We start from the raw sequence: 27900 nt of genomic DNA, 5'->3' as shown, positions 1-27900 counted from the left end.
ACGTCCACATGGGAAATTGTTGGTCTTCTGAATAAAGAGGGGACTTGAAAGGCCCTGGGGAGGGCTAGGGTTGGTGGGTTTTGTCTTAAGGGTTTTGTGGAAGACACAGCTAGAAACCCATGAATGACATTAAGTCTTGGAACAGGGAATTTTTTTCCTGAGAACTTTCACCTGTTGCCCTCCTATGGTGAACCTGGACTTGACCTTGCACTCTGATGATGAAGGGCTCCCCCTCCGTCCCTCCTGCTGGTTGTCTCCTCCCTCTGCTCCTCCTGCTGTTTACCAGAGTCTCTGGAGGTCAGTGTTCTGCCTTCTGTGCTGTATTGTGTCTTGTGTTCAATGACTTCTCTTGCATAAATGTACTCCCATGGCCATCTACTGGCCAAGAAAATATCCTCACTGATCCTTTGGGTAATTTTTATAAAACCTGAAACTGTGATATCTTCCTAACTCTTTGCTGAGTGTGGGTGAGTTTGGCCTGTAAATGCTACAGTGCCTGTGTGTTGAGATATCCTTTGTATGTTCACAGTGTGCGTGAGTTTTCTCCCTGCTGTGGCCAGCTACCTGTCAAGAAGTTTAAAGGTGGAGAGTTAGCTCATGGTTTGAGGGTGTATGGCTGTGAAGGTGTGCATTAGGGGGTTTGTGTGCACAGGAGCACAAAGAGTTCTTAGGTTGTGACTTTAAATAAATCATTTATTCCCTCTGGGACATTATCTCTTCCTTCATAAAACAAAAGCATCTTTAGGTTAGAGTTCTCAGACTCTGGAGAGAACTCAGAAAGGAGACCATGTGAATGGCATAGTGGGTAAATATAAGAATCCAGATGAAAACCAGGGCACTGTACATGCTAGACAACTGGTCTACCATCAAGCACACCCCAGCCCTAGTATCAAAAATGTTAATGTCCGTGAATGCCAATTCAAAACTCTGTAAATTTTTGTGTAAAACATTTTTGTGTATTTGTGTGCATATGTATGTGTGTATGTATGCATGTATTCATATGTGTACCTGTGTGCATGCATTGTGCGGTTTACTGAAGGATTGTTTCTAGTAATAGAGTGAAGTGCTGTAAATGTTACTCATTGCCCAAACTGCTGCATAGTGATTGCATTCATGTGAGACCATGATTCCCCACTGCACTGTGAAATGGTGGAACGGACTTTCTAAACTGAGCTGCTGACATGTTTATATGCTGACACCTGGTGTTAGGCAGAGGAGAACAAGTGTCCCCTGAGTCACGGAGGCACCCCACAATTGGAAGCAATGCAGAACTGAAAAGAGCCTGTCTCCACTCTAGCAACGGTCATTTGACACTCCTAGCCCAGAACACCACTCTCTAGAGGGTACCATGGCCAGGGCCACCAACCCTAAATTCACACAGAGTTCCCTAACCCTGCCCTTTCTCCCTCCATCCACCCCTCTCTCCTTCCCTCCCTCCATCTCTGCTGCTGCTTTTGTGATCTTGGCTATGTTGGCATATTTGAAGAATGTCCATTTCCTAAACTATACAATAAACAGGCTGTGTATTTAAGTAGATTCTAAATACTGAAGAAGCTAATATTTCTGAACAAGCATTAATGTTGTAAAAGTCCCCAAAATACACGCACATATATACATATACACAGAGACCGAGACATTTATACACTGAACTATTAAATTTTTATCTGTTAAAATTTAATACTTTTTCTAAAGTAATACAAAGGAGATAAATGTTTAATTCCCTAACTGAAAGTGCAGGGTTGTTTTAAGTCTCATATCTCTAACTTGCTTCCGCAATCTGTCTCTGTTCCCCAGAAGTGTCTTGGTTTTCTGTGAAGGGACCAGCTGAGCCCATCACTGTCCTGCTGGGGACTGAAGCCACCCTGCCCTGCCAGCTGTCTCCTGAACAGAGTGCAGCTCGCATGCACATCCGATGGTACCGTGCCCAGCCCACTCCTGCTGTGCTGGTGTTCCACAACGGACAGGAGCAGGGAGAGGTGCAGATGCCAGAATACAGGGGCAGGACCCAGATGGTGAGACAAGCCATTGACACAGGAAGTGTGGCTCTGCAGATACAGCAGGTCCAGGCCTCTGATGATGGCCTGTACCACTGTCAGTTTACAGATGGCTTCACCTCCCAAGAGGTCTCCATGGAGCTTCGAGTCATAGGTGTGTGAGCTTGGCACAAGGTCACAATGTAACTGCCACCATCAGAGTTTAACATCACAGATTTACATTTCTGAACCTAAGAGGTGTGTATGTGTGCATGTGTGTGTGTCTCTGTGTGTGTGTGTGTACATGTGTGTGGTGTGCATGTATGTGTACATGGATGTGTATATATGTAGATGTGTGTGTATGTGTATGTATGAATGTGTGTGGTGTGTGCATGTGCGTGTGTGTGTGTCTGTGTGTACATGTGTGGTATGTGGTGTGTGCATGTGTGTGTCTGCATGTACATGTATGTGGTATGTGATGTGTGCGTGTGTGTACATGCATGTGTGTGCATGCATGTGTGTGTATGTGTGTATGCATGTGTGTCTGCATGTACATGTGTGTGTATATGCATGTGTGTGTATATGCATGTGTGTGCGTGCATGTGTATGTGTGTGTCTGTATACATGTGTACATGCATGTGTGTGAGTGTGTGTGGTGTTTAGTATGTGTGTATCTCTGTGTGTGTGCATATATGTGTATGTGACTGTGTGTGTGTGCATGTGTGTATATACACAGATATGTGTATATCTGTGTATGTGTGGAAGGCAGAGGTCAACCCCAAGTCACTGTCCACCATGTCTTTTGAGAAGGGATTCTCACTAACTGAGCTAAGCCGAGTGGTCAGTGAGCCCAGGGATCCACCTGTCTCTGATTCCCAAGCTTGTGCCACCACACCCAGGCTTTAATGTGGCTTCAGGAAGCTGAACTCTGGTCGTCAAGTTTGCACAATAGTCACTCTGCTCACTGATACGCTTGTCCAACCCTCTGAGCCCATTTCAGTATCTTAAAAAACCCCAGAAAGTGTATTTGGTAGCAACGCTGACACCCTCTGGCACTAACTTTCAGTAAACCAAGACAGAAAATAAAAATTGGGTCAATTTTCAAGTTTACCTCTGCCAGTCCACACACATGCAAAGACAGTAAGCTGAGGTCAAGCAGTGTCACAGGGTAGCCTCAGCTGATCTCTTAGGTATAGTGAAGGTCGACCTCCCTCGGGCTGCAGGCCTCAAGCTTGTGTCTTCTCTCCTCAGGTTTAGGCTCTGCCCCTCTTGTTCACATGACAGGACCTGAGAATGATGGGATCCGAGTGTTGTGCTCCTCAAGTGGCTGGTTCCCAAAACCCAAAGTGCAATGGAGAGACACCTTCGGGAACACTCTACTGTCCTCCTCTGAGTTGCAGACCCAAGACAGAGAAGGGCTCTTCCAGGTGGAAGTGTCTCTTTTGGTCACAGATAGAGCTATAGGCAATGTGATCTGCTCCATCCAAAATCCCATCTATGACCAGGAGAAATCGAAGGCCATCCTCCTCCCAGGTCGGTGAGGACCGGACTCTGACAGGGCGGGGGAGGGAGGGGAGAAAGAAGGGCTGGAAGGAGTTGCCTCCGGGCTGGTTTCTGACTGTCCACGTGTACCTTGTCAGAGCCCTTCTTCCCCAAGACGTGTCCATGGAAAGTAGCCCTGGTTTGTTCTGTCCTCATACTATTGGTCCTGCTCGGCGGGATCAGCCTTGGAATCTGGAAAGAACATCAAGTCAAAAGGAGAGAAATTAAAAAATGGTCAAAGGAACATGATGAAATGCTTCTGTTGAAGAAGGGGACAAAATCTGTACTGAAGATCAGAGGTATATGTGGGGACAGCAGCATCAGTCAAGGGTCTGTGGAAAGGCTGGGGATTGGGGGAGCTAGGGAAGCCCGGGATGCAGGGGTTCCACAGCGCACTAGTTTTGCAGGGGACCAGAGGACAAAGGAGAGGAACATCAGATCTCTGAAATGTGGCCTCAAACCACAGCCAGTGCCTTCACACCTTGATCATCACAGACCCATGCTTTGCCCACGCCCACACTCCACCCCTCCCCTCTGCCCCCACACTCCATCTTTCCCTGCACCCACACTCCTCCTCCAGAGGGTGCTGCCAGTTCTCTGGCATCGGGTTCTCCTTCTATGAATCAGTCAAGAATGGGTTTGAGAAGCCCTAAGCCACTTTAAACTCCCAAGGTGCTGGGACATTGCTCTGTGACTCCAAGGCACCTTATCCAGTTGGTGTCCCTGTGAGCAGGCTCGTCTCCTTTATCATGGGGCCTCTACAGGAACACCAAGTCTAATTCGTTAGTTAGTGTCCAGACTCGGGACAGGCTGAGACTCAGTTTGATGGCTTTTACACCTCCGTTTTCTTTCAGATGACCTCCAGGCCGACCTAGGTGAGTCTAGCTTTTCCTCCCCCTCGTTAGCATTTGTTTCTCCTCCCAAACCCTGCCCCAGCTTCCATCATTCATCCACATTGGGCCTTCTGTTTGTTTCTGTTTTGTTTTCAGATCGGAGGAAGGCGCTGTACAAAGAAGGTAAGAGACCATGGGTCCTGCACCTCAGATTCCCTGGTGTAAATTCCCCCTCGGTACTCTCTCAGGGTGGGAATGAGGAGAGACTGGAAGGGTTACTGATGGCCAGTGCAGAAAACTGAGAGGAAATGGGGGGCAGATGGATGCGTGGGGCCACAAGTCAGAACTCAACTGTCTTGGGTCTGTTCTGTTGCAGACTGGAAGAAGGCCTTGCTGTACCCTGGTGAGTGACTCCTGGGCACTGGTTCTTACCAGTAACTCCCAAACACACATGAGCTTGTACATGCACACTTTAATGGCTGTCAACTTGCAAATTGGAAAAAAAAAAAAAAAGCATCAACAAGAAGAAGAAACTTTTAAGATAGGGTTTCACACAGCATGCTCTGTACCTAAGGCTGGGACTGAGCTCCTGGTCCTAGGGCGTCCACCTCTCAAATGCTGGGATTTCAGGTGTGCAGCACCGCACCTGTCAAGTTGTGATCATTTTTGCTGGGGATTCAAACAGTCAGTTCCTTTCTATAGTGAAAGAAAAAGGAAAAGCAACTAGAGTTATTGTTCATATGATATGTGTGTGAATGTGTGTGTATGTTATGTGTGTGATGTGTATGAGTGTGTAATGTGTGTGTGCATATGTGCGAATGAATGTGTGTGCATGTGTGTGAATATGTGTGTAATGTGTGTGTGTGACAGGGTGTGTGTGTATGTGGGTATATACGTGATGTGTGTGCAAGTGTGTGTGATGTTGAGTGTGTGATGTGAGTATAAGTGTTGTGTGTGCGAAGAACACAAATACACTAGGTTCTTCCTTGGCCCCATCTGTGCAATTTCCACTTATCAGACATTGTGCCACATGTAGGTGGCACAGCTGTCACCTCTGACCCTGTGGAAGTTGAAAGTTCCTAAGGAACACGAGTGAGAAACCAGGCCACTCCAGGCAGCCTGAGTGCTTGCAGGACACACTTACTCAGTGGGACCTCCGACGGGTCACTAAGCAGTGTCTATTGGGACTTTTCAATGATTTGCTTAAGATGTTCCAGCAGGGGCTGGAGAGAGACCTCGGAGGTTAAGAGCAGTGGCCACTCTTGCAGAGAACCGGAGTTCAGTGCCCACAGTCCATATATGGTGGCTCCTAGCCTCCTGTAACTTCCATCTCAGGGAACCTGGCGCCCTCTTCTGGCCGCTGCTGGCACTGCACTACATAGTCCACATACTGCATGCAGACAAACACTCACACACACAAAATAAAATTTAAAAATAAATCTTTTTTAAAAACTTCCTGTGATTCTGAAAAGGGGAGTTAAGCACTGAGGATGGGCGCCTGAGCTCAGGTGCCTGGGGAGTCAGCCACTCTCTTCACTGCAGGGTGGAGAGGGAGGACAGACTGCATGTCCTAGCCACTCCTCCTGACTCCTGTCCTCCCCGCCACATATAAGAAGTGAATTTCTTTGTGTGTGTGGAGGGAGGTTAGTGAGAGACCCAGTGATCTACCTAACAGCGAAAAAAGTCCTTATCTGCCCTCCTCCCACGGCTACAGACCTATCTAACTTCTGCATAAAACCTTGAGGCCCAGCAGCTGCTGTATCTGAACAAGAGGAACGGATCACCCACTCCAACCCTCACCCCCACCCTCATCCCCACTCCCACCCTCACCCTCATCCCCACTCCCACCCCCACCCTCATCCCCACTCCCACCCTTACTCTCATCCCTACTCCCACTCCCACCCTCACTCTCACCCCCACTTCCACCCTCATTCCCACCCTCACCCCTGCCCCCCCACACACCCTTACCCCCACCCTCACCTTCATCCTCTCCCACCTCCACCTCCCATCCCCAACCCCACCCTTATCCTCCTCCACCCCCAACTGTAGCCCTGGGTCTCTAGGGAGCAGCTCCTGAGACAGCACAGAGAGCACCCTGCATGCTGGGAGTTCCTGGACACTAGAAAGTCTGAGGGGCTTAGTGAGGAAGGGGAGAGGAGGGGAGAAAGCACTGGGAGTGCACACCTCCTTTTCCTTCATTGTGTGAAAATGTTTGCTCTGCTCTCTTCCAGACTGGAGGAAGGAGCTGTTCCAGGAGGGTGAGTGGATTTGCTCATCTGCCTCAGAGGTTGCTTCTGGTCTTTTGTTTCTCGTTTTGGATATGCATGTCAAACCTTGCATATGCCGGGCAAGCCACTGAGCACACCAGCCCCCCCAGTTTGCTCTCTGGTGTCTTGTGTGATCTTCCTGGCAGACACTTGTTCAAGCTGAATAGGGGAAAGAGGAAGGGATCGTGCTGTGTGAGCCTGTGCTGGAACCCACAGCCATGCTCGGCCACACTGTTCAGTTCCCATCTCAACACACTGGCCCAATGGGATCCACTGAGCTTGGATAATAGAAATCACCAATGCTCCTTGCAGATGAGACTCCAGACTAAGGAAAAGCTGCTCCGAGTGGCAAGAGCACTCAGCTTCATTTTGTGAGGTCTGCTTGTGATTGGTCCTTCCATAATTGAGGGACAAGGCTCTGATCTAGGACATAGGGTGAACAATGTTCTTACATAATTCCTTCAAGTCCTGGCTCACTCTGTGCTCTCCCAAGACCCATGCTAGAATGAGATGCAGAGCTCAGCATGCACCATGAGAGCACTCGGCCCAACACACAGAGGAGTGTTGATGTGCCAGCTCTCCACACCCAGTCTCCTTAAGACTGCATTTGTCCAGGAGCCGCTCACACACAGTGCTAGCTTTGAACTCAGTTATTGATATACAAACATTACAGTGGTGGCTTTGTCTGCTCCTCCTCTGCCCCTCCTCCTCCTCCCCTGCCTCTCTTCCTCCTTCTCTGCCCCTCCTCCTCCCCCTCCTTCTCCACCCCTCCTCCTCTTCTGCTCCTCCTCCTTTTCCCCTCCTCCTCCACTCCTCCTTCTCTTCTGCCCACCTCCTCCTCTGCCTCCCTTTTTCCTCCACCCATTCCTCCTCCCCCACCCCTTCCTCCTCTCCTCCTTTTCCTCCTCCAGCTCCTGTGAGGATAAATTATGAAATGCCTGACCAGGACAAGACAGACTCAAGGACAGAAGAGAACAGAGGTGAGGAGACTGTCAGCAGCTCACAAGTAGACAACAACCTCATCACACTCTCCCAGGAAGGCTTCATGTTGGGAAGATACTACTGGGAGGTGGACATCAAGGACACAGAGGAGTGGACACTAGGAGTTTATGAGCTGTGCACTCAGGATGCATCACTTACAGACCCCTTGAGGAAATTCAGAGTCCTGGAAAAGAATGGAGATGGATACAGGGCTCTTGAATTCTGTTCCCAAAACATTAATTCGGAAGAACCTCTGCAACTGAAGACACGTCCGCTGAAGATCGCCATCTTCTTGGATCAGGAAGACAATGACCTCTCTTTCTACAACATGACCGATGAGACACACATCTTTTCCTTTGCCCAGGTCACTTTCTTGGGATCACCCTACCCTTACTTCATACGTAATTCCACGGGGCTCTCTGCAACAGCACAGCCCTAAGCGATGTGCACAGGGAACTCAATGGCTGGGTGCTGCAGCGTGTTACCCGTAAGGCCCTCTTAGGCAGGCACAGGGGCCTCTGACCAAGAGGCCTCTTAACCTGAGACTCCATGAGCCTCGGGGATCAGATCCTGGACAAGATTCTGGGACCATCTGTGTCGTGCATGGTGTTATACTTATTAATAGCCTACCTTCTTTTGACAAAAATGTGTTTAATCATTCCTAAGATAAATGAATCCATGGCTTTCTGAGTCTGATATCACAGTTGCACCCTGCTTACACACCAGTGCATCAGCATCACTGTCACTAATTATATAGGGTTACATAGGGCCATTTTCATACAAGCGTACAATGTATTCTGAGCACATTACCCCCCCCACACACACACACACCAGTATTATTCTTTGCTTATGCCTAACATACTGTAAGCCAATAATGTGCTCGTTGGGTTTTTGTCAAATTGACTCAAGCTAGAGTCATCTGAGAAGGAGTGTCAGTCGAGGAATTGCCTCTCTCAAACTGTAGGCAACTCTGTGGGACATTCTCTTGATTGATGATGGCTGTGGAAAGACACAGCCCACTGTGGGTGGAGCCATCCCTGGGCAGGCGGTCCTAGGGTATACATGAAAGCAAGCCCTGGGGAGCAAGTCAGTAAATAGTGTTCCTTCATGGTCTCTGCATCAGTTCCTGCCTCTAGGTTCCTATCCTGACATCCTGTTCTGGATTCCTCGGTGATAGTGTGACCTGGGAGTCCTGAGATGAAGTAAATTCTCTCCAAGGTGTTCCTTACTCACTGTTCCGCGGCTGTGAAGAGCCACCATGACCAAGGCAGCTCTGAAAAGAGAAAGCATTTAACTGGGGGCTTGCTTGCAATTTCAGAGGTTTAGTTCATAATTCTCATCATAGTGGGGAGCATGGCAGTACATAGAGTGCTGGAGAAGGAGCTGAGAGCTATGTCTTGGTTGCAGGCAGAAAGAGAGAGTGGGGCGGGGTGGGAGGTGGGAAGCTGGGCTAGCACAGGCTTTGACACACTTCCTCCAAGAGTGCCACAACCCCTAATCGTTCTATTCCTTTTGAATATGTCTACTCCCAGGGGACTAAGTGCTCAAATACACGAGCCAAGGGGTCATTCTTATTCAAACCACCACAGTTAGGAACAGCAGTAACAGAGACTCAAACCAAGACAAGCGGTTTTCTTAACTGAATTACCATAAAATTACAGAGGCAAACCTTGCTATTGTGAAATCATAGCAATTATAATAACTAGATTTAACATGAGTAAAATTACTCTGTGAATTTGCTTCATAAGGTTTGTTGTTGTTGTTGTTTTTAGAAGGGTTTCTCTGTATAGCCCTGGCCGTCCTGGAATTCACTCTGTAGACCAGGCTGGCCTCAAACTCACAAATCCACCCGCCTCTGCCTCCCAAGTGCTGGGATTAAAGGTGTGTGCCCTCACTGTCCTGCTTAGCTCCACAAGTTTTTAACACTCTCTATCTGTGTATGTTTCACAAAGAACTGGCCATAAATAACTTCTGCATGGGCACCAGTCACCAGACTATGCCTTTGAACACAGTGTTAAGACAGCATTCAAAAGAATAAAAATAAAGCAAACCTCATGATTCTCAAACAAAAGTAGCAATGTATTAAAATATCAAAAATGATCTTTCAGATATACTCCATAACAACCTAAGTAAATCTTAAATGAAGTGGTGATTTAAGTAGAAAATAACCGTTAAAATCCTCTTCCAACAAACATGGTGAAGCTGTGCCATGCACATCCTGGGCATCTGAATGAGTGAAAAATACTGAGGTATTTCTCTTGCAGAAGGTGGAGGAATCTAATGTATAGCCAAGGCTGTTGATGAGGGAAATGGGGGCTGGGAAGAAGGCTTGGTGGTCACGGGCATGTGCTGTTCCTGCAGAGGACCTGAGATAACTCCTGCCTGTAACTCCAGCTCTAGGACATCTGACACTGTTCTGGCCTCCACAGACAACTGCACTCACATGCACATATGCTTCTCCCCAACACACAAACACATAATTTAAAATAAAAATTAATAGTAAAAATGAGAACTTTGAATATGTCAGCAGAGGGAAGGGGGGCTTGTTTCCTTTTACTCCACTCAAAACTACATATGTTGTTAATAAGAAAAACCCAGAGGAAACAGGGCCTCCCTCTTAATTGTACGTTCTTCCTACTGCAACAGCCAGAACGTCTTGAATGCTCATTGGACACTGGGTCCAAAGGCATGGGGACTTTGATAAAATATCTAAACTTGACTCCAAAACAAAGTTTAATAAGATAAAATTTATAGTGCCTAACACTAAAGAAATGAGCTGGGAAATGTAGTTCAGATGGAGAAGAAGAGGATAAATCACAAGAGTGTAGAAGTCATGGAAGTGACTGAATGTTGAAAACGCTACAGCAGATGTGATTCGGTTTTTTTAAAAATCCAAATTAACTTCAATAAATGAAACCTTAATGAGATGGTAGTTAAACTGCTGAGAACAGGAGAAAACAAATTAGTGCTTCACCCATATTCTCAGCCAGTGACCGACATACAGTTTGCTTCAGACACAGGTGGGGTCATGCCGCAGACAATGAAGGGATCCCCAGCACCTCTACCTGCCAGCCCAGGTGTCTCAGCTCACCCCCAGCTCCACTCCACAGACCCACTCTGTTTCCTCATACACCCTCATGGACCCACTAAAAAGGGGGCTCCCAGAAGCCCCTTTCAGGTTCAGTTGCTTGACTGTCTCCTGGAACCCAGAGATAAGGAGAACCATTAAGGTATTTGAAACTCAAACTGCCTGTTCCCATGAATGGAATCAAACCATGACACACTCTAATATAATCTCTTAGAACTCTGCAGAAGTTGATTTACACCATTGCCAAACATGCCGTGGATATGCCCAGGAAGCCGAGACATAGTTGAAATACTTTCCTATTCTACTTATCATTTTAAAGTTTTGTATCTTTAAACAAACAAAAAACTCTATTTGCTTTATGTGTATAGCTATTTTGCCTACATGTATTCTACGAGCCATGTATGTGCCATGCCTGTGGAGGCCAGAAGAGGGCATCAGATTCCCCAGAACTGGAGTTGCGGATGGTTGTGAGCTGCCTTGAAGGTATTCCTCTGGAAGGGCAGCCAGTGCTCTTATCTGCTGAGCTCTCTCTCTCCAGCCCCAAATTTTCGCATTGTACTCTATAGTTCGGAAAATATGTATTTTCAAACGATGTAAGCTGCTATTAAAACACAATAAGAATAAAATTCAACTGGAACAAACTAATTTGTTTTATAGACTTTGTGTTGCTTTGGTATGTTTTACGTAATGGTATACTGAAGTGACTGCTGGCTACAGTAAGCATTCGGACAGCAAACTCCGACCAGCCATTTGTGAGCTGAGGTTTCCTAAGAGAGGCTTGAGTAAGCCAGTGAAATTTGCTATAGAGATTTTGTGGCCCGTTTTGTGCAGAGTCCAGAGCGGCCCCAGCTTGCAGGGTCATTTCCCATCCTACTTTGCTATAACACCCAGGAGCATAGGGCCAGTTTGTGAGTCTTAAGACACCTTTTAGCCCAGTGCTAAATGCTGTCCCAGATGTGGAGACTCCTCCCTAGGATTTATGCTGAAAACCCAAATTTCTTATTTAGGGTTTTACTGCTGTGAACAGGCACCATGACCAAGGCAACTCTTATAAGGACAATGTTTAATTGGGGCTGGCTTACAGGTTCAGATGTTCAGTCCATTATCATCAAGGCAGGAGCATGGCAGAGTCTGGACAGGCATGGTGCAGGAGGAGCTAAGAGTTCTACATCTTCAACTGAAGGCCACTAGGAGAGAAGACTGGCTTCCAGGGAGTTCAGATGAGGGTCTTAAAGCCCACACCTACAGTGACACACCTACTCCAACAGGGCCACACCTCCAAACAGTGCCACTCCCTGGGCCAAACCACCACACCGAAGCCATTGCAATCTCTGCTGACATAGATCAGAACATAGCCGGGAATTCCCTGAAACCGACTCCTTCCTGAGATGTTGGTTCAGCCAGGAAGAGACCACAAGGCAGGAGAGATGCAGAAGTGAAGAGTCCCCGATCCACTGACTACTGTCCCATACTCTATTTCTTCCTTCATCCATAGTGGACTTTAGCTTTGGACACCATGTTACCCGAGTTTCTCCCCTTGCAGCTCCTGTTTCCCTGGGTGGTATGTGTCCTGCACATCTGAAGTTGGTTTTCCCCACCCTCACAATTCAGGCTTCCAGAAGGATCTTGCTTCCCTCCTTTACCATGGCTTATAATGGCTTATATATTTAGTGGGGATGGAGAGATGGTTCAGTGGTTATGACCACTGGCTGCTCTTCCGGTAGACCCAGAACTCAGTGCCCACATGGTGATCCACGACCATCTGTAATCTTTCAAAGGAGCTCACGCCCGATTCTGACTTCTGTGGGCATCACAGGCACAAATATGGCACACAGATGTACAAAACACTTGTATGCATAAAACAATTTTTTAATTTAAAGTCATGTATTTTAACAAATAGCCAGGCACATAAGAGGTAGGATATTAACTCTAAAGATAATACAAATGACCTTGTGGGATTGAAAATGGACCCTTCTCAGGATGGCTGGATAGTGTTTGCGCTAACTCTTATCCCACCCCTAAGTTAGATCCTTAGGGCTCACTCACATGGTAGAAGGTGGGGACAGACTCCTGAAGCTTATCCTCTGACCTTCATGGGTACAGGAGCAAGCACACACACACACACACACACACACACACACACACACACACTGTCTTAGTCAGGGTTTGTGTTCCTGCAGAAGACATCATGACCAAGAAGCAAGTTGGGGAGGAAAGGGTTTATTCAGCTTACAGTTTCATATTGTTCTTCATCACCAAAGCAAGTCAGGACAGGAACTCAACACAGGGCAGGAACCTGGAGGCAGGAGCTGATGCAGAGGCCATGGAGGGATGGATGTTACTTACTGGCTTGCTTCCCCTGCCTTGCTCAGCTTGCTTTCTTATAGAGCCCAGGACTGTAAGCCCAGGGATGGCACCACCCACAAAGGGCCTTCCCACCCTTGATCACTAATTGAGAAAATGCCTTACAGCTGGATCTCATGGAGGCATTTCCTCAAGGGAGGCTCCTTTCTCTGTGATAACTCCAGCTTGTGTCAAGTTGATACACAAAACTAGCCCATACACACACACACACACAAGCACACACAGCCACACAGGTGGACACACACACATGCACACACATGCTCACACACCCACCCACACTTGCACACAATCCCTCTAATGCTCCCTCACAGAAACCCCTCACCTTCCTTCCATCCTCCCACCATCCCCACTGCTGGCCTGTCTCACCTCTCCACTTCACAGTGAAGTTCTCCAGGACCCCAGAGCTGTGTCTGCAGTATGTATTTACCACAGCCCAATTGTGCTCCAGGAGTTCCTTCCAGTTGTTCCTGTACTTGGCTTCCAGCCACCCCAGCTCAGTCACCTGGAGGTACTCACCCATATCGCTGTCAAAGCAACTCCTTCAGGTTGCACAAGTGTCTGAAAAACACCACACTCGCTGAGTCCTGTTATAGAAACGACACTCAGATTTAAGTTGTTCCAAAACCATGCTGTAAGAACGGGACTTATCTTCTTCTCTGGTAACAATATGTCTGAGTCCCAGAGTTCCTCTTCAGCTGCCCAAACTAAACCAGACACACATTTGACCCAGTCCTCTCTGATGTCACCACAACCCATGAAGCAGAGGGACACTCACCCCGGCCCAGGCCGGACATTGACAATGGTGAAAAATAGTGAAGAGATCGAGGAACTCTGGGAAATAGCCCCTATTCCCAGGAGAGGCAGGCAGTCCTCCCTTCAGTATCTGCCCCACCCATTTCTTTAACCTCATCGTGGCAGAAATGTCATGGGAGGGGGACACCTCTCAGCTGAGGTAACACCTCTTGCCAACACTGAGTTCATGAACAACAGACCACAGGGTCTGGGGGCAACAGTGAGAGATGTTGGGGGTCAAGCAAGAGAATCAGCAGAAGAGCTTTAGAACCCATGGAATGTGGCCCACAGGTTAGCACAGCCATGATGGGTGTGCCTCGGAGGGAAGGAGCCTGGAGGACTAGAGTCCTGAGAACTTGATGCTGTTGTGGAGCACCGCTGTGCTTCCTGCCTTCGAGGTCACCACATCCCTCCTGATCTACATGTTGCATGAGAAAGGGTTTCCAGCCTCTCACTGGGCCGTGTTATTAGTACTTATAATAATCATTATTAATGGCGTCGCAGCAGTTCTTGTGGTAGCGGCTAGGCAGTACGGCTCCTCAGTGAAAGATCCGGTGACGCACGCGTCTCCCACCCCGCGCCGCCACGATGCCCAAGAGGAAGGTTAGCGCGCGCGGATGGAGCGGTGAAGGCGGAGCCCAAGCGCCGCTCCTCGAGCCTGTTGGCCAAGCCGGCCCCTGCCAAGCCGGAAAAGGGCCGCTGGAAAGGATAAAGCATCAGACAAAAAAAGTGCAGATAAAAGGGAAGAGGGGAGCGGAGGGCAAACAACAGGCTGAAGCGGCTGACCAGCAAACCACAGATCTGCCCTTAGAAGATGGAGAGACGGAAAACCAGAGTCCAGCCTCGGAAGAAGAGAAAGAAGCCAAGTCTGACTAAGCATCCATGACGCCTGTCAGTGGTCCCGCCTCCCTTCTTGTACAGTCCAGAGGAATATTTTTAGCAACTATTTTGTAAATGCGAGTTTTTTAATAGCTCTAGAAACATTTTTTAAAGGTGAGGGAATCCCACCTCATTCCTTTTTTTTTTTTTAAGAGTAAATTTTTTTTTTAAGAGGTTAAATCATTTGCTGGTTGTTTATTTTTTGGTACAACCAGAAAATAGCAGGATACTGAATCAGGAGAGGCTGTGACTGCCTCGGGGGTCACCATAACATTCCGTGGAGGGGGCTAGTTTTATATCCTACAATACAAAGCACACTAAATGGCAATTTGGAGTCTCGGTGGTGCATTTGTGTCTGGAATATTTTCAGTTATATCTGGTCCTGTGTTTCTTGTAGAACCATTTTATAAGAAAGCCAGTCTTTGGTCCTTGCCCTGTCAGAACTGTGATGTCTGTGGTCGTGGCAGTCCATTTTCCTAACAGTTGTGATAATGTGCTGTGAAAGATGGAAATTTTGAGTATGTTCTCTGTGTGGCATAAAACTGTGAGTTGGTGGAGCTGAGGATTATGAACATTTGGTTGTTATGAGAGGTCTTAGGGAAACTTGCCAAGTTTGAGGCTGGAACATCACTGGAATAAGTTCATTTGTGTACATGAACATGATGGGACTCCTCAGAGTTTGGGTACATGAACACAGTATAAGGTTTTTGGGGGGTACATATGATAAGAATTGGAATGTCTGTGTACTCTGCTCCTCAACCAATAAAATCTGTTGTGAAAGAGTAAAAGAAAAGAAATCATTATTAATGATTGGTCTTTTCCAACCATTGCTGCTAGAGCAGATTAATGATTCAACCTCCCCTCTCAGAAAGAACTTTAGTAATGACCACCACCCTTAGAAAGAATTTGGAGATGTAGATTGTCAATAAAGTTTGGTTAAGATGTTTTTGCTCCTAGCTTTGACATAGAAATCTTGGGAACTAATTTAAATTTCAGAAAGGCACACTCTTGATAACTGAGTGAGGGAATTTTTTTTGGCTAGGGAACAAGAACAATGGCAGCCTGGCTACTACTAGCTGATGTGTCTTTCTTGCTAAAGCTGGACTGGTGATCAAAAGTGAAGATTAATTTCTTGTACCCATTTTTGCCCTTGGCTTCCTGATATGACTTGAAAATTATTAATGAGCAGATGTGAACCCTGAAGATTTAAATAGAAGTGACTGGTTGTTTTTTACATAACAGTTTAGATTTGTGATTCCTTTAAGATTTTTATGATTGTTTAAGATAAATAATAAAATAACTGATCCTTTTTTGTAACCACAAATTGCAGCCTGCCAGTAAGAAAAACTGACAGAGAAAATTACCTTGCTTGCTTACACTTTGTTAATCTACAACATGTTGCTTGGTTACAAATGTACGTGGGTTCTTGGGAATAATTTGTTTTTCACTCATAATACACAAGATCATGTGAGGGTATTGGGGAACATGACTTTTTTTTAAAAGTATACTTAGTGTAATCATTCATTTCAAGAAAAATAGAATGTCACCACATTGTATTTTTTGTACTGCTTGAAAGACTTTGCTGGGTTATACAAGTTGTGGGAGAAAAAAGAAAGTTGTTGGAGCTTTGTTTCATCCATATGTACATATGCATATATGTGTGTACATGTATATGTGTATATTTATATATGTGTATGTATGTGTATATATATATATATATGTATGTGTATGTATACATGTAGGTGTCTATATGTGTATGTGTATATATGTATGTGTGTTTGTGTATATGTGTGGATATGTATATGTGTGTGTGTATGGATGTATGTGTGTATATGTATATGTGTGTGTGTGTGGATGGATGTATGTGTGTATATGTATATGTGTGTATATGTATATGTGTGTGTATGTGTGTGTATATGTATATATGTGTGTATGTATATATGTGTGTATGTGTCTATATGTATATGTGTGTATATGCGTGTGTGTGTGTATGTATGTATATATGTAAAGCTGTTGAAGCTTAGAGTTTGCTTCAATCACCAAGTGTTTTTCACCAGCCCCAGAGAATCAAGTTTTGTTCCCTCAGATTAAAGACTTCTGAGTGATCGGTCATCAACTCCATACCCACCTTAGCTTACTGACCCACGTTCTCATATGAATTACAGATGCAGAGAATTCACCAGACCATTTTTAAATCAGATGTCAAATGTGACCCCAGGGAAAGGTAGGGGTGTGTCTCCAGGATCTGGTGGGTCAGTCAGTCACATGAGCTGCTCTAGTCTCAATAGAGGAAGACACATCAGATGGACATCTTTTCATTTTTTTATATTTAACCTAACTCAGAAAATGTACCAGAGATTTGTGAAAAGCAACTCAGATAAAGGCAAGCACCAGACATTATCAACCTCACAAATGCACAGAAGGATGAAGTTTGGGCCATTTTTTTTTTTATGAGAAATACTTGAGGCAGTCACCACTACTCATGACTTTAAGAGAGAGATCACTGATTGTTTCAGAGACCAAAGTACTCATCTCTGTGTTTGAGACAACACAGACGATAGTGAGGAGAATGGGCTTGGTTTTTATAAAAGGCAAAAGTGGAAGGAAAACGACAGTTTCAGAAGCCATAAGAATGGTCTATGTGAAAGAAGCAGATGGGAAGGCAGAAGCCAGGTCTGTGGGAGGTGGCAATGAGATGAGGCAGTTTGGAAGCCCCCGTGTGTCCTTTGATAACAGAGATAACAGCTTTGTTGGGGCTCGGTTCCAATGCTTTGATTTTATCCAGCCTCCAAATCGCGAAGCTGCATATTCAAATGCTGAAGGTCCTTGTCCCCAGTTGGTTTCTGATCAAGAAAGAGCCAACAGCCAATGACTGTGCAGGGAGACTGAGGCAAGACCTTTAGATTTGCACAGGCTAGGGACTGGGAGAAAGGAAGACAGAGGATCGCCATGACTCAGGGGAGAAGGATAAGATGTAAGAGCTGCAGGAGAGAAAGCCAACCAGCCATGTAAGATTAAGGAAAGTGGCCACTGGTCATTTCCCCACTGGGCCTGGGGTAGCAAGAGAAGATTTAGGAGTGCCCAGCCTTTGAGCTAGTCATGGCATGTCAAAAATTAACTGACGTGTGCATGTGCGTGTGTGTGTGTGCGTGTGTGTTTGTGTGTGTGTGTGTGTGTGTGTATTTCATTTGAGAACCCAAAGAGCTCCTGGGCTGGTACACGCATGTGACTCACTGAAAACCAAAGCTGTGTTGTAAATTCGCAGCTACACAGCTTACAGAAAGGAAGCATACAGTGGGGCAGCACACAGTGGGGCAGCAGCTTCAGGGGCTGTCCACAGTAGCTACACCTTCTTTCCTGCCTCAGCCTACAGCCTTACTGCTTTACATGGCCATCTCTCCCAGTCCTCACACAGCTATATGAAAAAGATCATCTCTTCCACATTTTACATTTCAGCCAAAGCAGAGAGGGATCAGAGAATTTGCCCACAGTTTCAGCATTTGGGGGTCACAGCTTTCAGAGTTTTAACATAACCCCATCTTTTTTTTAAATTTTAATTAGATATTTTCTTTATTTACATTTCAAATGTTATCCCCTTTTCTAGTTTCCTCTCCAAAAACCTCCTATCCCATCCCCTCCCCCTGCTCCCCAACCCACCCACTCCTGCTTCCTGGCCCTGGCATTCCACTATACTGGGGCATAGAACCTTCACAAGACCAAGGGCCTCTCCTCCCATTGATGGCCAACTAGGCAATCCTCTGTTACATACGCAGCTAGAGCCATGAGTCCCATCATGTGATTTCTTTGATTGGTGAATAATCCCATATTTTATCCCCCGTGTGCATAGCACAAACTTTGATTTTTCTATGTGTGATGTATATGTGAATCATAAAACTAGGAAGGGGCTCATATCCTGCAAAGAGAAGTCAGGTGTCTTTCATGGACGCAGGCCAGATAATATGGAAGAAAAATAAAATGCAGACATGTTCAAATCACAAACACCAAATGGGCTCTAACCCACTCAGGGGTCTCAGAAGGAGCCTCGAGTTCTTCAGAACAGCCCACAGATGCCCATCGTCTCGAAGGCTATTTCCTCAGTCTTAGCTGCTGTGTGCTCTCAAGGACAAGGGGAAACACTAGCCACCACCCAGCAGAGGTTCCACATGGTAACAGGCTGGCAAGCACTGGGGTCAGGGAGAGAGAACGAGGAAGCCCTGGGTTCAGCCTCATAGGTGGCCAAGCAGCAGCTGCACAGCCTGCAGAGGGTGCACATGGATCTCCCTGCTATCCCTTGACTCTATGACACCTTCATAGAAATCTTCTGATTAGACCAATATTTTACTTAACTTTTTTTTAATAAAACAGAATATACAAAATAGAATAGAAATACACATATGAAGTTCTATTTTTATACAGAGACCTCTTTGCCTGGCATAGCTCAATACAGACAACCCCTGTGTGAGAAGTTAATTTAATATCATGATTTATCAGTCCCCTCCGGGCCCTAATGGAAGATGACACAAGGCTAGAGATGTTACTGGAGGAAACGTGAAAAGCAATGGCTGATACACAGGGGCCTCTCACACAGCTCTTAGAGCACAAACATCCAGGCTTCTGTTTGGGGACATAGTTTGGATTTCATGTGAGGACTGTGCATGGTCACAGAAAACATCCATAGTAACAAGGGACTTGGCCTGGACAGTGAGGAAGTTAACTCCTTCCTCCCCCCATACCCAGCAGCTCAGAACCTGAGGTGTGCACTTACACTGGGGGTCCCTGACCAAAGCCACAGAAGGGCTCAGCATCATCAGCATCACGATCACAGCGGCCAAACAGGGGCCTCTGGGGAGCCACAGTCACATCCCGCTGCAGGAGAGATAGTGGTCTCACACCTTGGCAACTAGCTCCTCACTCCATCTATGCCCCAGGCCATAAGAACCAGGAGATTCACAGCCTTGCTGCTGGATTGGATAAGGTCAGTGCTGAGGACCAATCAGCATCAGATATGAACAGCATCATCAGTTGCTAGTTAGAAATTCAATATGAGGGGCCTCTTTGAAACCAGCAATTTCTTTTTTATTTACTATTTTAGTGCTGGATCCAGTTGCAGCTGAAACATTTCAACCAGGCCGCGGAGTTGGGCCAGCTCTGTGATGGTCAGTCATTCACTCAGCAGTTTGAGGACTGTGTGTGTGTGGGGGGGGGGGGGGGCATTCACTTTTCCTACATAAAGCTGTTGGGACAAATGTTGTATTTGAAGCTGTGCGAGAGCAAAGGAGGTGAAGGAAGACGACTGTGTAGCCAGGCACCTTTAGCCTGGCGCTTACTGCACTTCAGCTTAATAGTGTAGATGTCAAAAGTGATTTAGTGCACCCACTTCAGGCGACTCATATCCTAGAGCTAGAGAAGGCTGTGGCGCTGTGGACGCCTCCAGGAGCAGCCAGCCCTGGTAACTGATGACGTAGCTAAGCTCGGCCTCTTGATTGGACCAGGGAATCCGCACTCCTTCAGTTAGGGGGATTCTAACAAGCCCGAAGGAAAGAGAAGGTTAGTGATGGTGTAGTCCTGCCTCAGGCGTCGTGTCCAGCTCACTCCTCGCCCCCGTACAGTCCCTGAGCAGCGCGGCAGCCCCCACAAAAGCTGCCGCGCCACAAAAGCGCTCGAAGCGGCCGCAGGCCTGTCCTTGCCGCCGCAGCCGACGCCACCGCGGTGAAGCGTCCCACAGGAGCTGTCCAAAATGGCGGCTCCTGTTAAAACGGCCTCACCGCGGCCGCTCAGCCTGCAGCCGTCACGGGAGCTGTCTGTCGTGGTGGATCCCCTGTCCCGGCCTCAGCCTACAGCCTTTGTGAAATACCGCCGCAGGAGCTATCCACCATGGCAGCAGCGCCTCCTCTCCAGTCTCCCCTAGCCTCCCCACAGAGATGGTGCCTCAGCAAAAGATGGCGAAGGCTGGCTGCTGCCAGGAAGGACTTCCTACCCTAACCCATGGGTCTGATGCAGGGAAAGGGGGGGATGAAAAAAAAAAGCCACCAATCCCTGAGCTTCCCACAAAAAAACCCACCAATCCCTAAGCAAGAAAACCGACCAATTGCTGAGCTCCCCCAAATTCAAGACTTAAAATCCCACCAATCCTCACTCTGGAAATCTCTGCCCCGAAAAACACTGCTCCCTCAGAAATCCTATATAAGCACTGCCCTTTCGTCCAGTTCCCTGCTGTCCTCTCCCAGGAGCAGAAGGCAGCCATCCCTGGTTTTGTTCCTCCACACCCATATGCCTTCCACTTGCCTCAAAAGAAGCCAAGAAGAAAAGAAACAATGAAGAGAAAAAGTGAAGAGAAGGAGTGGAGCTGAGGCTCCTGAGCTCCTCAGCTCAGCTGGGGAGACCCTCCCCTGGGAGCTGCAATGCCTCTGCTGAGGAGGCTTCCTCGCAGAGCTGTGTGGTTCCTGTGGTCTCCTGTCTCAGAGATACCATTTCCAGTAGAGCTGTAAGGTTCTTGGGCTTCCAAAATACCCTCCCATCCGAACAGAAACACTTACATTTTAGTGCTGTGACTTGGATAGGCTCTCCTGGTGCCTGTGCTCCCCCTAATTCTGGGGTCTGAGCCGCACTAGGACCCTATCCCCTATCTCCAGTTGGCCTGCAGCAGTCTCACCTTCTGGCTCACTGCTCACTTGACACCCCATCCACCAGTGACAATTAGGTAAGCTTCCCCTTCTGGTGGGTGTAAATGCTTCCCTGAGTCCGAGGATGTGACTGTTGGGTGTCTGGCACCCCATTAGTACTCTTGGAGGTGGAGGTACCTCCAGCTGTGGTCTTTAAAGCTACAGCTAGCACTCTTCACCTGCCCCCATTCTCCCACCATTGAAGCTGCTATTCTGCAGTTCCCTTAGGTCTCCTGGGCCATGGTGCCCCTACCTGCCCTTGCTCACCTTCCCTTCAGAGCTGCCTATCCCACAGCTCCTCTAGGCCCTGGTGGTTTTCAGTGCAGTTTTTGAGGGCTACTGCAACCCTTCCTGTCCTGACTCTATCCCACCACCCTCAGAGCTGCAACCCTGCACCTTCTTTAGGTCCTATTGGGCCATCGCAACCCTTCCTGCCCCATTTTACCACTCTCACTTCAAGCTAATTATAAGTTCCACAACTTCTCTAGGTCCTTTTGCAACAACATTCCCAAACTTTTCCTATGGATAAGACCCTCTATGAGAGCTTGGTTCTTGTTCTCACCTTCTGGCTTCTACAAAAGTCCTGATACCAGGCACCAAGTCTCTTTGGCTTAGCCAGTCTAAGATGACCCCACTGAGTTGTAGTGATGACCCACTGACCCACTGAATGACTTGGTCCTCAATTTGTTCTCCCTGAGTCAGGGGATGCCCATGACTACAGGCTGCAGGGACATTCCATTTCCCCTTTCTCAGCTATGGGAATGGTATATTTCCTACTCTCACATTGCTTTGGGATGTCTTTTAGAAACCACCAACCTGTATACCTAAAACCCAACCTGAAGGACCCTAAATTTATTTGCCTCTCCATTCAAAATTGGCCTCAATATTCCTTAGAGAATTAATATAAATGGCCACCTAATGGCATCCTTGATCCAATATTGAGATGTTTACTGATACTACAAGCAATCAGGGATATGGAAAGAGATTCCCCATTCCCTATTTCTCTTTTCTCCAAACCTTGTTTGTCTCTTCCCAACCCTATGTGTAAATGTGCTGTTCTCTAAGTTAAGGTTGATGACTCTGTAAGTTTGTTGCAAAATGGAAGTCAGAAGCCCAACCTACTAGGAATGGAAGAAAGCAAAGGAGGTAGGACAGCTGCAGCAGGCTCACTTCTAGCACACACTCCTGGCTGGCTGGTGAATCTCTCAGCTCCCTCCTACAGTGTGCTCTGTCTATAGTCGGGCTCACAATTCCCCTACCTCCAAGTCTTCTTACTGGCTTCTGTTTTACAGGAATCCAGGTGTCTTTAGGTATAAGTGGCATTAGAATGTTGTATGGTGTCCCACTTCAATTAAAATCTGGCTCTGGAGTTGGATATGGCTCCCCCTCCTCTAGACCCAAGCATGCTTGTCTAAAGGTTTCCTTCAAAATCTCTGTCCTATATCAGGTGAGTCACCTGACTATGGAACAGAGAAAGAAGAGAGAAAATAAAGGGACAAAGTAATCACAGACCACTGCTGCTCATCTCTACTCTTTAGGTTTTGGTTTAATTCTCTACACTTGCTAAGGTATATGATTACAATGCTATAAAGTCTCTAACAAAGGGGTTAGCTGGAAACTTGTGACACCAGGGAGACAGTTAAATCTATACATAGAAAACATGTGGCTAGTTGCCATCTCAGCCACTATCCCTCCATCAGGATGGAGGCAGTCACATGCCTGACAGCTGTCTTTGCTAGGGTTTGAAAGGATGGACTTTGTCATATACCCTCACTCCCATGCTGGTTAAAACATGATCAAATAGCACAAATCAAGGAAAAAACAGCTCTTCCTACCTGTGAGGCATGAACCAGACAATTCTTCCATTATGTTCAGTCACACCAACAAGCCACAACCCAGAGTAACACCCCTTTCTATTCAGCCTCCCTGGTTTCTCTTTCCCCCAGTGACAGACTGCCCTCCCAGTCAGAACTCAGGTGGTCCAAGATCAGGACCCTAGATGGAATCACAATACCCCAGGGGACATTCTAACAAGGAATCAATTTACACCTTGCTTCCTGGCCAGTCTCCACAAAGCTGCCCTTAAGGCTGTAAATTATGAAAAATTCCAAAAGCTCATGCAAGATAAATATGAAAATTCATCACAATTCCTAGGCTGCCTTACAAAGGCCCTCCTAAAATGTACTAATCTGGATCCCAAGACCCCAGGTAGAAAACAACTCCTATGAGCTACTTCTTTTCCCAGAGTTCCCCTAATATTAGGACCAAACTTGAATGTCTTAGAAAGGACCCCTGATTCCTCAGGTGGAAATCTTACCCATGGCCTTCAAGGTGTACCATGGGAGAGATGAAAAAACTCCAAAACAATAATACCCAATGACCGCTAAGGCCTCTCATGTGGCCAAAGTAAAATACCAGGATCTCTAGGCTCCCACAGCCTGAGAACCTCTACATGCCTGGTCAAGAGGGTCACTGAGCTCAGGCCTGTCCAAATCTTATAATCCACCTAGACTAAGGTGCCATTAAAAGGACATTGAGCCCCTCATGGCACGGATCCATCAAACCCTGTTCAACTTTCAGCCAGTCTCCTTAGTCTGGCCATGGACAATTGGGGTCAAGGCTCCCTTGGCCTGACCACTGCCATCTCTGACAGGGAGCCTTGACCAAGCCTGCTCAGTCAGTCAATAGGTTTTCCAGTGCAAGAGTGAGGATTAAAGAGAAAACAACAACAACAACAATTAGACAACATTGTAGCATGACCCCAGCCAGTTCTGAGACGGAGGGCAGGTTTAATCTTTCCCAATCTGCTTTTATACTATTTTAATTACATGCAAGTATTAAGGGAGAGCAGTACAATAAGGAACTAGCAAGGGAATAAGAAAAGTGATTATTTTGCAAAAAAAAAATGATTACTCCGGAGACTGTTGTTTCCAAGGGCTTGTCAGAATGACCAAAATACCTGAGCCCACTTCCTTGTCCAAGCCCAAAATCTGATTCTTGCCTGAAGCCTACTTCTTTTGTTCCACCCTAAGATTAAAATTCCTGCCTGCATCTAGTTCCCTGTTATAGCCTAAAGTTAGATTCTTGCCTGAACTTACTTCCTTGTCACGGCCTAAAGTCAGATTCTTGCCTGAAGTCCATTTTCTTGTCTTTGGCCAATGTCATATTCCTGCCAAGCAGCCCCCAGAGACTCTCCACAGAGCCTTGGGAAACTATCACAGTATCAGGGTACTAAATATCCTTCCTTCTGAACCCTGGAGCCACATTTTCAGTCCTGACAAACCTCTGCGGATCTACCTCTCCTCTCTGTGCCTCTATTGTTGCAGTAAGTGGGCAGCCTTACCAGGCTTACCAGACCCCACCACTTAGCTGTATATTTAAGGGTATCCCCCTTAACCATTCCTTCCTAGTGATACCAACTTGTCCCATCCCCTTACTGGGAAGGGACCTCCTAGCCAAAATGGGAGATTCTTTGCTTTTTGCTCCCTACATCCTCTTGACCCAAGGCTTGCCAGTTGTTCCCCTCCTCTTCCAAGCCACACTCTGGCACACCTTTTCCCTTACCTCAGGTAGATCCTCAGTTATGTGGCACCCCAAAACCCTATGTAGACAAACATCACACCTCCACCATTCAATTATAAAACCCCACCGAATATATAACCCAAGCTCAATACCCACTTCCCCTCCATAGTTGTAGGGTAAGGACTTGAGCCTCTTAACTCTGACAACTTAGAAAAGAATCCCCTGTGTCCTACTTCATGCCCCCCTTTTGTTGTTGTTTGTAGAACATGATTTTAATATTTTCAACTGTCAATATTCAACAAACAATTATTTTTAAGATATATTTCATTGTTATGGCTCCCTTTTCATTTCTGATTTTATTAACTTGGATACCGTCTCTGTATCCTCTGGTTAGTCTGGCTAAGGGTTTATCTATCTATCTTGTTGATTTTCTCAAAGAACCGGCTCCTGGTTTTGTTGATTCTTTGTATAGTTCTTTTTGTTTCTATTTGGTTCATTTCAGCCCTGAGTTTGTTTCCTGCTGTCTACTCCTCTTGGGTGCATTTGCTTCTTTTTGTTCTAGTGCTTTCAGGTGTGCTGTCAAGCTGCTAGTGTATGCTCTCTCCAGTTTCTTTATGGAGGCACTTAGAGCTATGAGTTTTCCTTTTAACACTGCTTTTATTGTGTCCCATAAGTTCTGGTATGATATGTCTTCATTTTCACTAAATTCTAAAAAGCCTTTAATTTGTTTCTTTATTTCTTCCTTGACCAAGTAGACCGTTGTTCAGCTTCCATGTATATATGTGCTTTCTGTTGTTTTTGTTGGTATTTAAGACCAGCCTTAGTCCGTGGTGATCTGATAGGATACATGGGACTATTTCAATCTTCTTGTATTTGTTGAGGCCTGTTTTGTGACCAATTATATGGTCTTTTTTTTTTTAAGATTTATTTATTATTATATCTAAGTACACTGTAGCTGTCTCCAGATGCACCAGAAGAGGGCGTCAGATCTCATTACAGATGGTTGTTAGCCACCATGTGGTTGCTGGGATTTGAACTCAGGACCTTCGAAAGAGCAGTCGGTGCTCTTAACCACTGAGCCATCTCTCCAGCCCCTATATGGTCAATTTTTGAGAAGGTACCGTGAGGTACTGAGAAATTATATTCTTTGCTTTAGGATGAAATGTTCTATAAATATCTGTTAGATACATTTGGTTCATAACTTCTGTTAGTTTCACTGTCTCTGTTTAGCTTCTGTTTCCATGATCTGTCCATTGCTGAGAGTGGGGTGTTGAAGTTTCCCACTATTATTGTGTGGGGTGCAATGTGTGCTTTGAGCTTTAGTAAAGTTTCTTTTATGAATGTGGGTGCCCTTGCATTTGGAGCATAGATGTTCAGAATTGAGAGTTCCTCTTGGTAGGTTTTTCCTTTGACCATTATGAAGTGTCCTTCCTTATCTTTTTTTGATAACTTTTGGTTGAAAGTTGATTTTATTCGATATTAGAATGGCCACTACAGCTTGTTTCTTTGGACCTTTTGCTTGGAAAATTGTTTTCCAACCTTATACTCTGATGTAGTGTCTGTCTTTGTCACTGAGGTGCATTTCCTGTATGCAGCAAAATGCTGGGTCCTGTTTATGTATCCAGTCTGTTAGTCTATGTCTTTTTTTTTTGGGGGGGGGGATTGAGTCCATTGATATTAAGAGATATTTAGGAAAAGTGATTGTTACTTCCTGTTATTTTTGTTGTTAGAGGTGAAATTATGTTGTGTGCCAACTTCTTTTGGATTTGTTGAAAGATTTTTTTTCTTGATTTTCCTAGGGTGTAGTTTCCCTCCTTGTGTTGATGTTTTCCATCTATTAGCTTTTGTAGGGCTGGATTTATGGAAAGATATTGTGTAAATTTGGTTTTGTCTCAGAATATCTTGTTTTCTTGTTATTTACGGTAATTGGGCTGGCATTTGTGTTTTCTTAGGGTCTGTATGACATCTGCCCAGGATCTTCTAGCTTTCATAGTCTCTGGTGTAATTCTGATAGGTCTGCCTTTATATGTTACTTGACCCTTCTCCCTTACTGCTTTTAATATTCTTTGTTTAGTGCGTTTGGTATTTTGATTATTATGTGATGGGAGGAATTTTTTTTTTCTGGTCCAGTCTATTTTGAGTTCTGTAGGCTTCTTGTATGTTCACGAGCATCTCTTTGTTTAGGTTAGGAAAGTTTTTTCTATAATTTTGTTGAAGATATTGACTGGCCCTTTAATTTGGGAATCTTTGCTCTCTTCTACACCTATTATCCTTAGGTTTTGTCTTCTCATTGTGTCCTGATTTCCTGGATATTTTGGGTTAGGAGCTTTTTGCTTTTTGCATTTTCTTTGACTGTTGTGTCAAAGTTTTCTATGGTATCTTCTGCACCTGAGATTCTCTCTTCTATCTCTTGTATTCTGTTGGTGATGCTTGCATCTATGACTCCTGATCTCTTTCCTAGGTTTTCTAACTCCAGGGTTGTCTCCTATTGTGATTTCTTTATCATTATTATTCTATTTCCATTTTTAGATCTTGGATGGTTTTGTTCATTTCCTTCACCTGTTTGTGTTTCCCCTTTAAGGGCTTTGAGCTGTTTACCTGTGTTCTCCTATATTTCTTTAAGGGAGTTATTTATGTCCTCATTGTTTAATATTTTCAGGTATAAAGGGAAGTCCTCTTTCATCATCATGAAAAGTGATTTTAGATATTAATCTTTCTTTTCTGGTGTGATGGTGTATTCAGGACTTACTATGTTGGGAGAATTGGGTTCTGATGATGCCAAGTAGCTTTGGTTTCTGTTGCTTATGTTCTTATGCTTGCCTCCTGCCATCTGATTATCTCTAGTGCTACCTGCCCTTGTTATATCTGACTAGAGCCTGTCCTTTCTGTGATCCTGGTTGTGTCAGAACTCCTCAAAGTTCAGCTGTGTCTGTGATCCTTTGATCCTGAGATCCTGGGTGTGTCAGAGCTCCTGGGAGTCAAGCTGCCTCTAGAACC

General features: G+C 45.9%; 2 protein-coding genes and 1 pseudogene across 2 annotated transcripts in view; all 3 read left to right on the top strand.

Moving 5' to 3' along the window:
• Nucleotides 1-215: 215 nt before the first annotated feature.
• LOC110284390 (butyrophilin-like protein 1) lies at nt 216-8035 on the top strand. Its single transcript, XM_021150131.2, has 9 exons — nt 216-297; nt 1795-2148; nt 3225-3506; nt 3614-3814; nt 4370-4390; nt 4505-4531; nt 4725-4751; nt 6580-6606; nt 7527-8035. The coding sequence occupies exons 1-9, from the start codon at nt 216-218 to the stop codon at nt 8033-8035; spliced, it is 1530 nt and encodes a 509-aa protein (XP_021005790.1).
• Nucleotides 8036-14428: 6393 nt separating this feature from the next.
• Nucleotides 14429-14716, top strand: LOC110312168 (non-histone chromosomal protein HMG-14 pseudogene; annotated as a pseudogene).
• A 5493-nt stretch (nt 14717-20209) lies between these two features.
• Nucleotides 20210-27900, top strand: part of Tsbp1 (testis expressed basic protein 1) — a 62323-nt gene continuing 54632 nt past the window's right edge. The window contains exon 1 of the mRNA XM_085832748.1: nt 20210-20266. The gene's annotated coding sequence lies outside the window, so the exon portion shown is untranslated. The remainder of the gene's footprint in view (nt 20267-27900) is intronic.

Source organism: Mus caroli, unplaced genomic scaffold (genome assembly GCF_978045245.1).
Source record: "Mus caroli unplaced genomic scaffold, Mus_caroli_1 scaffold_18, whole genome shotgun sequence".
Taxonomy (NCBI): domain Eukaryota; kingdom Metazoa; phylum Chordata; class Mammalia; order Rodentia; family Muridae; genus Mus; species Mus caroli.
This window is presented reverse-complemented; position numbering and strand designations above follow the sequence as displayed.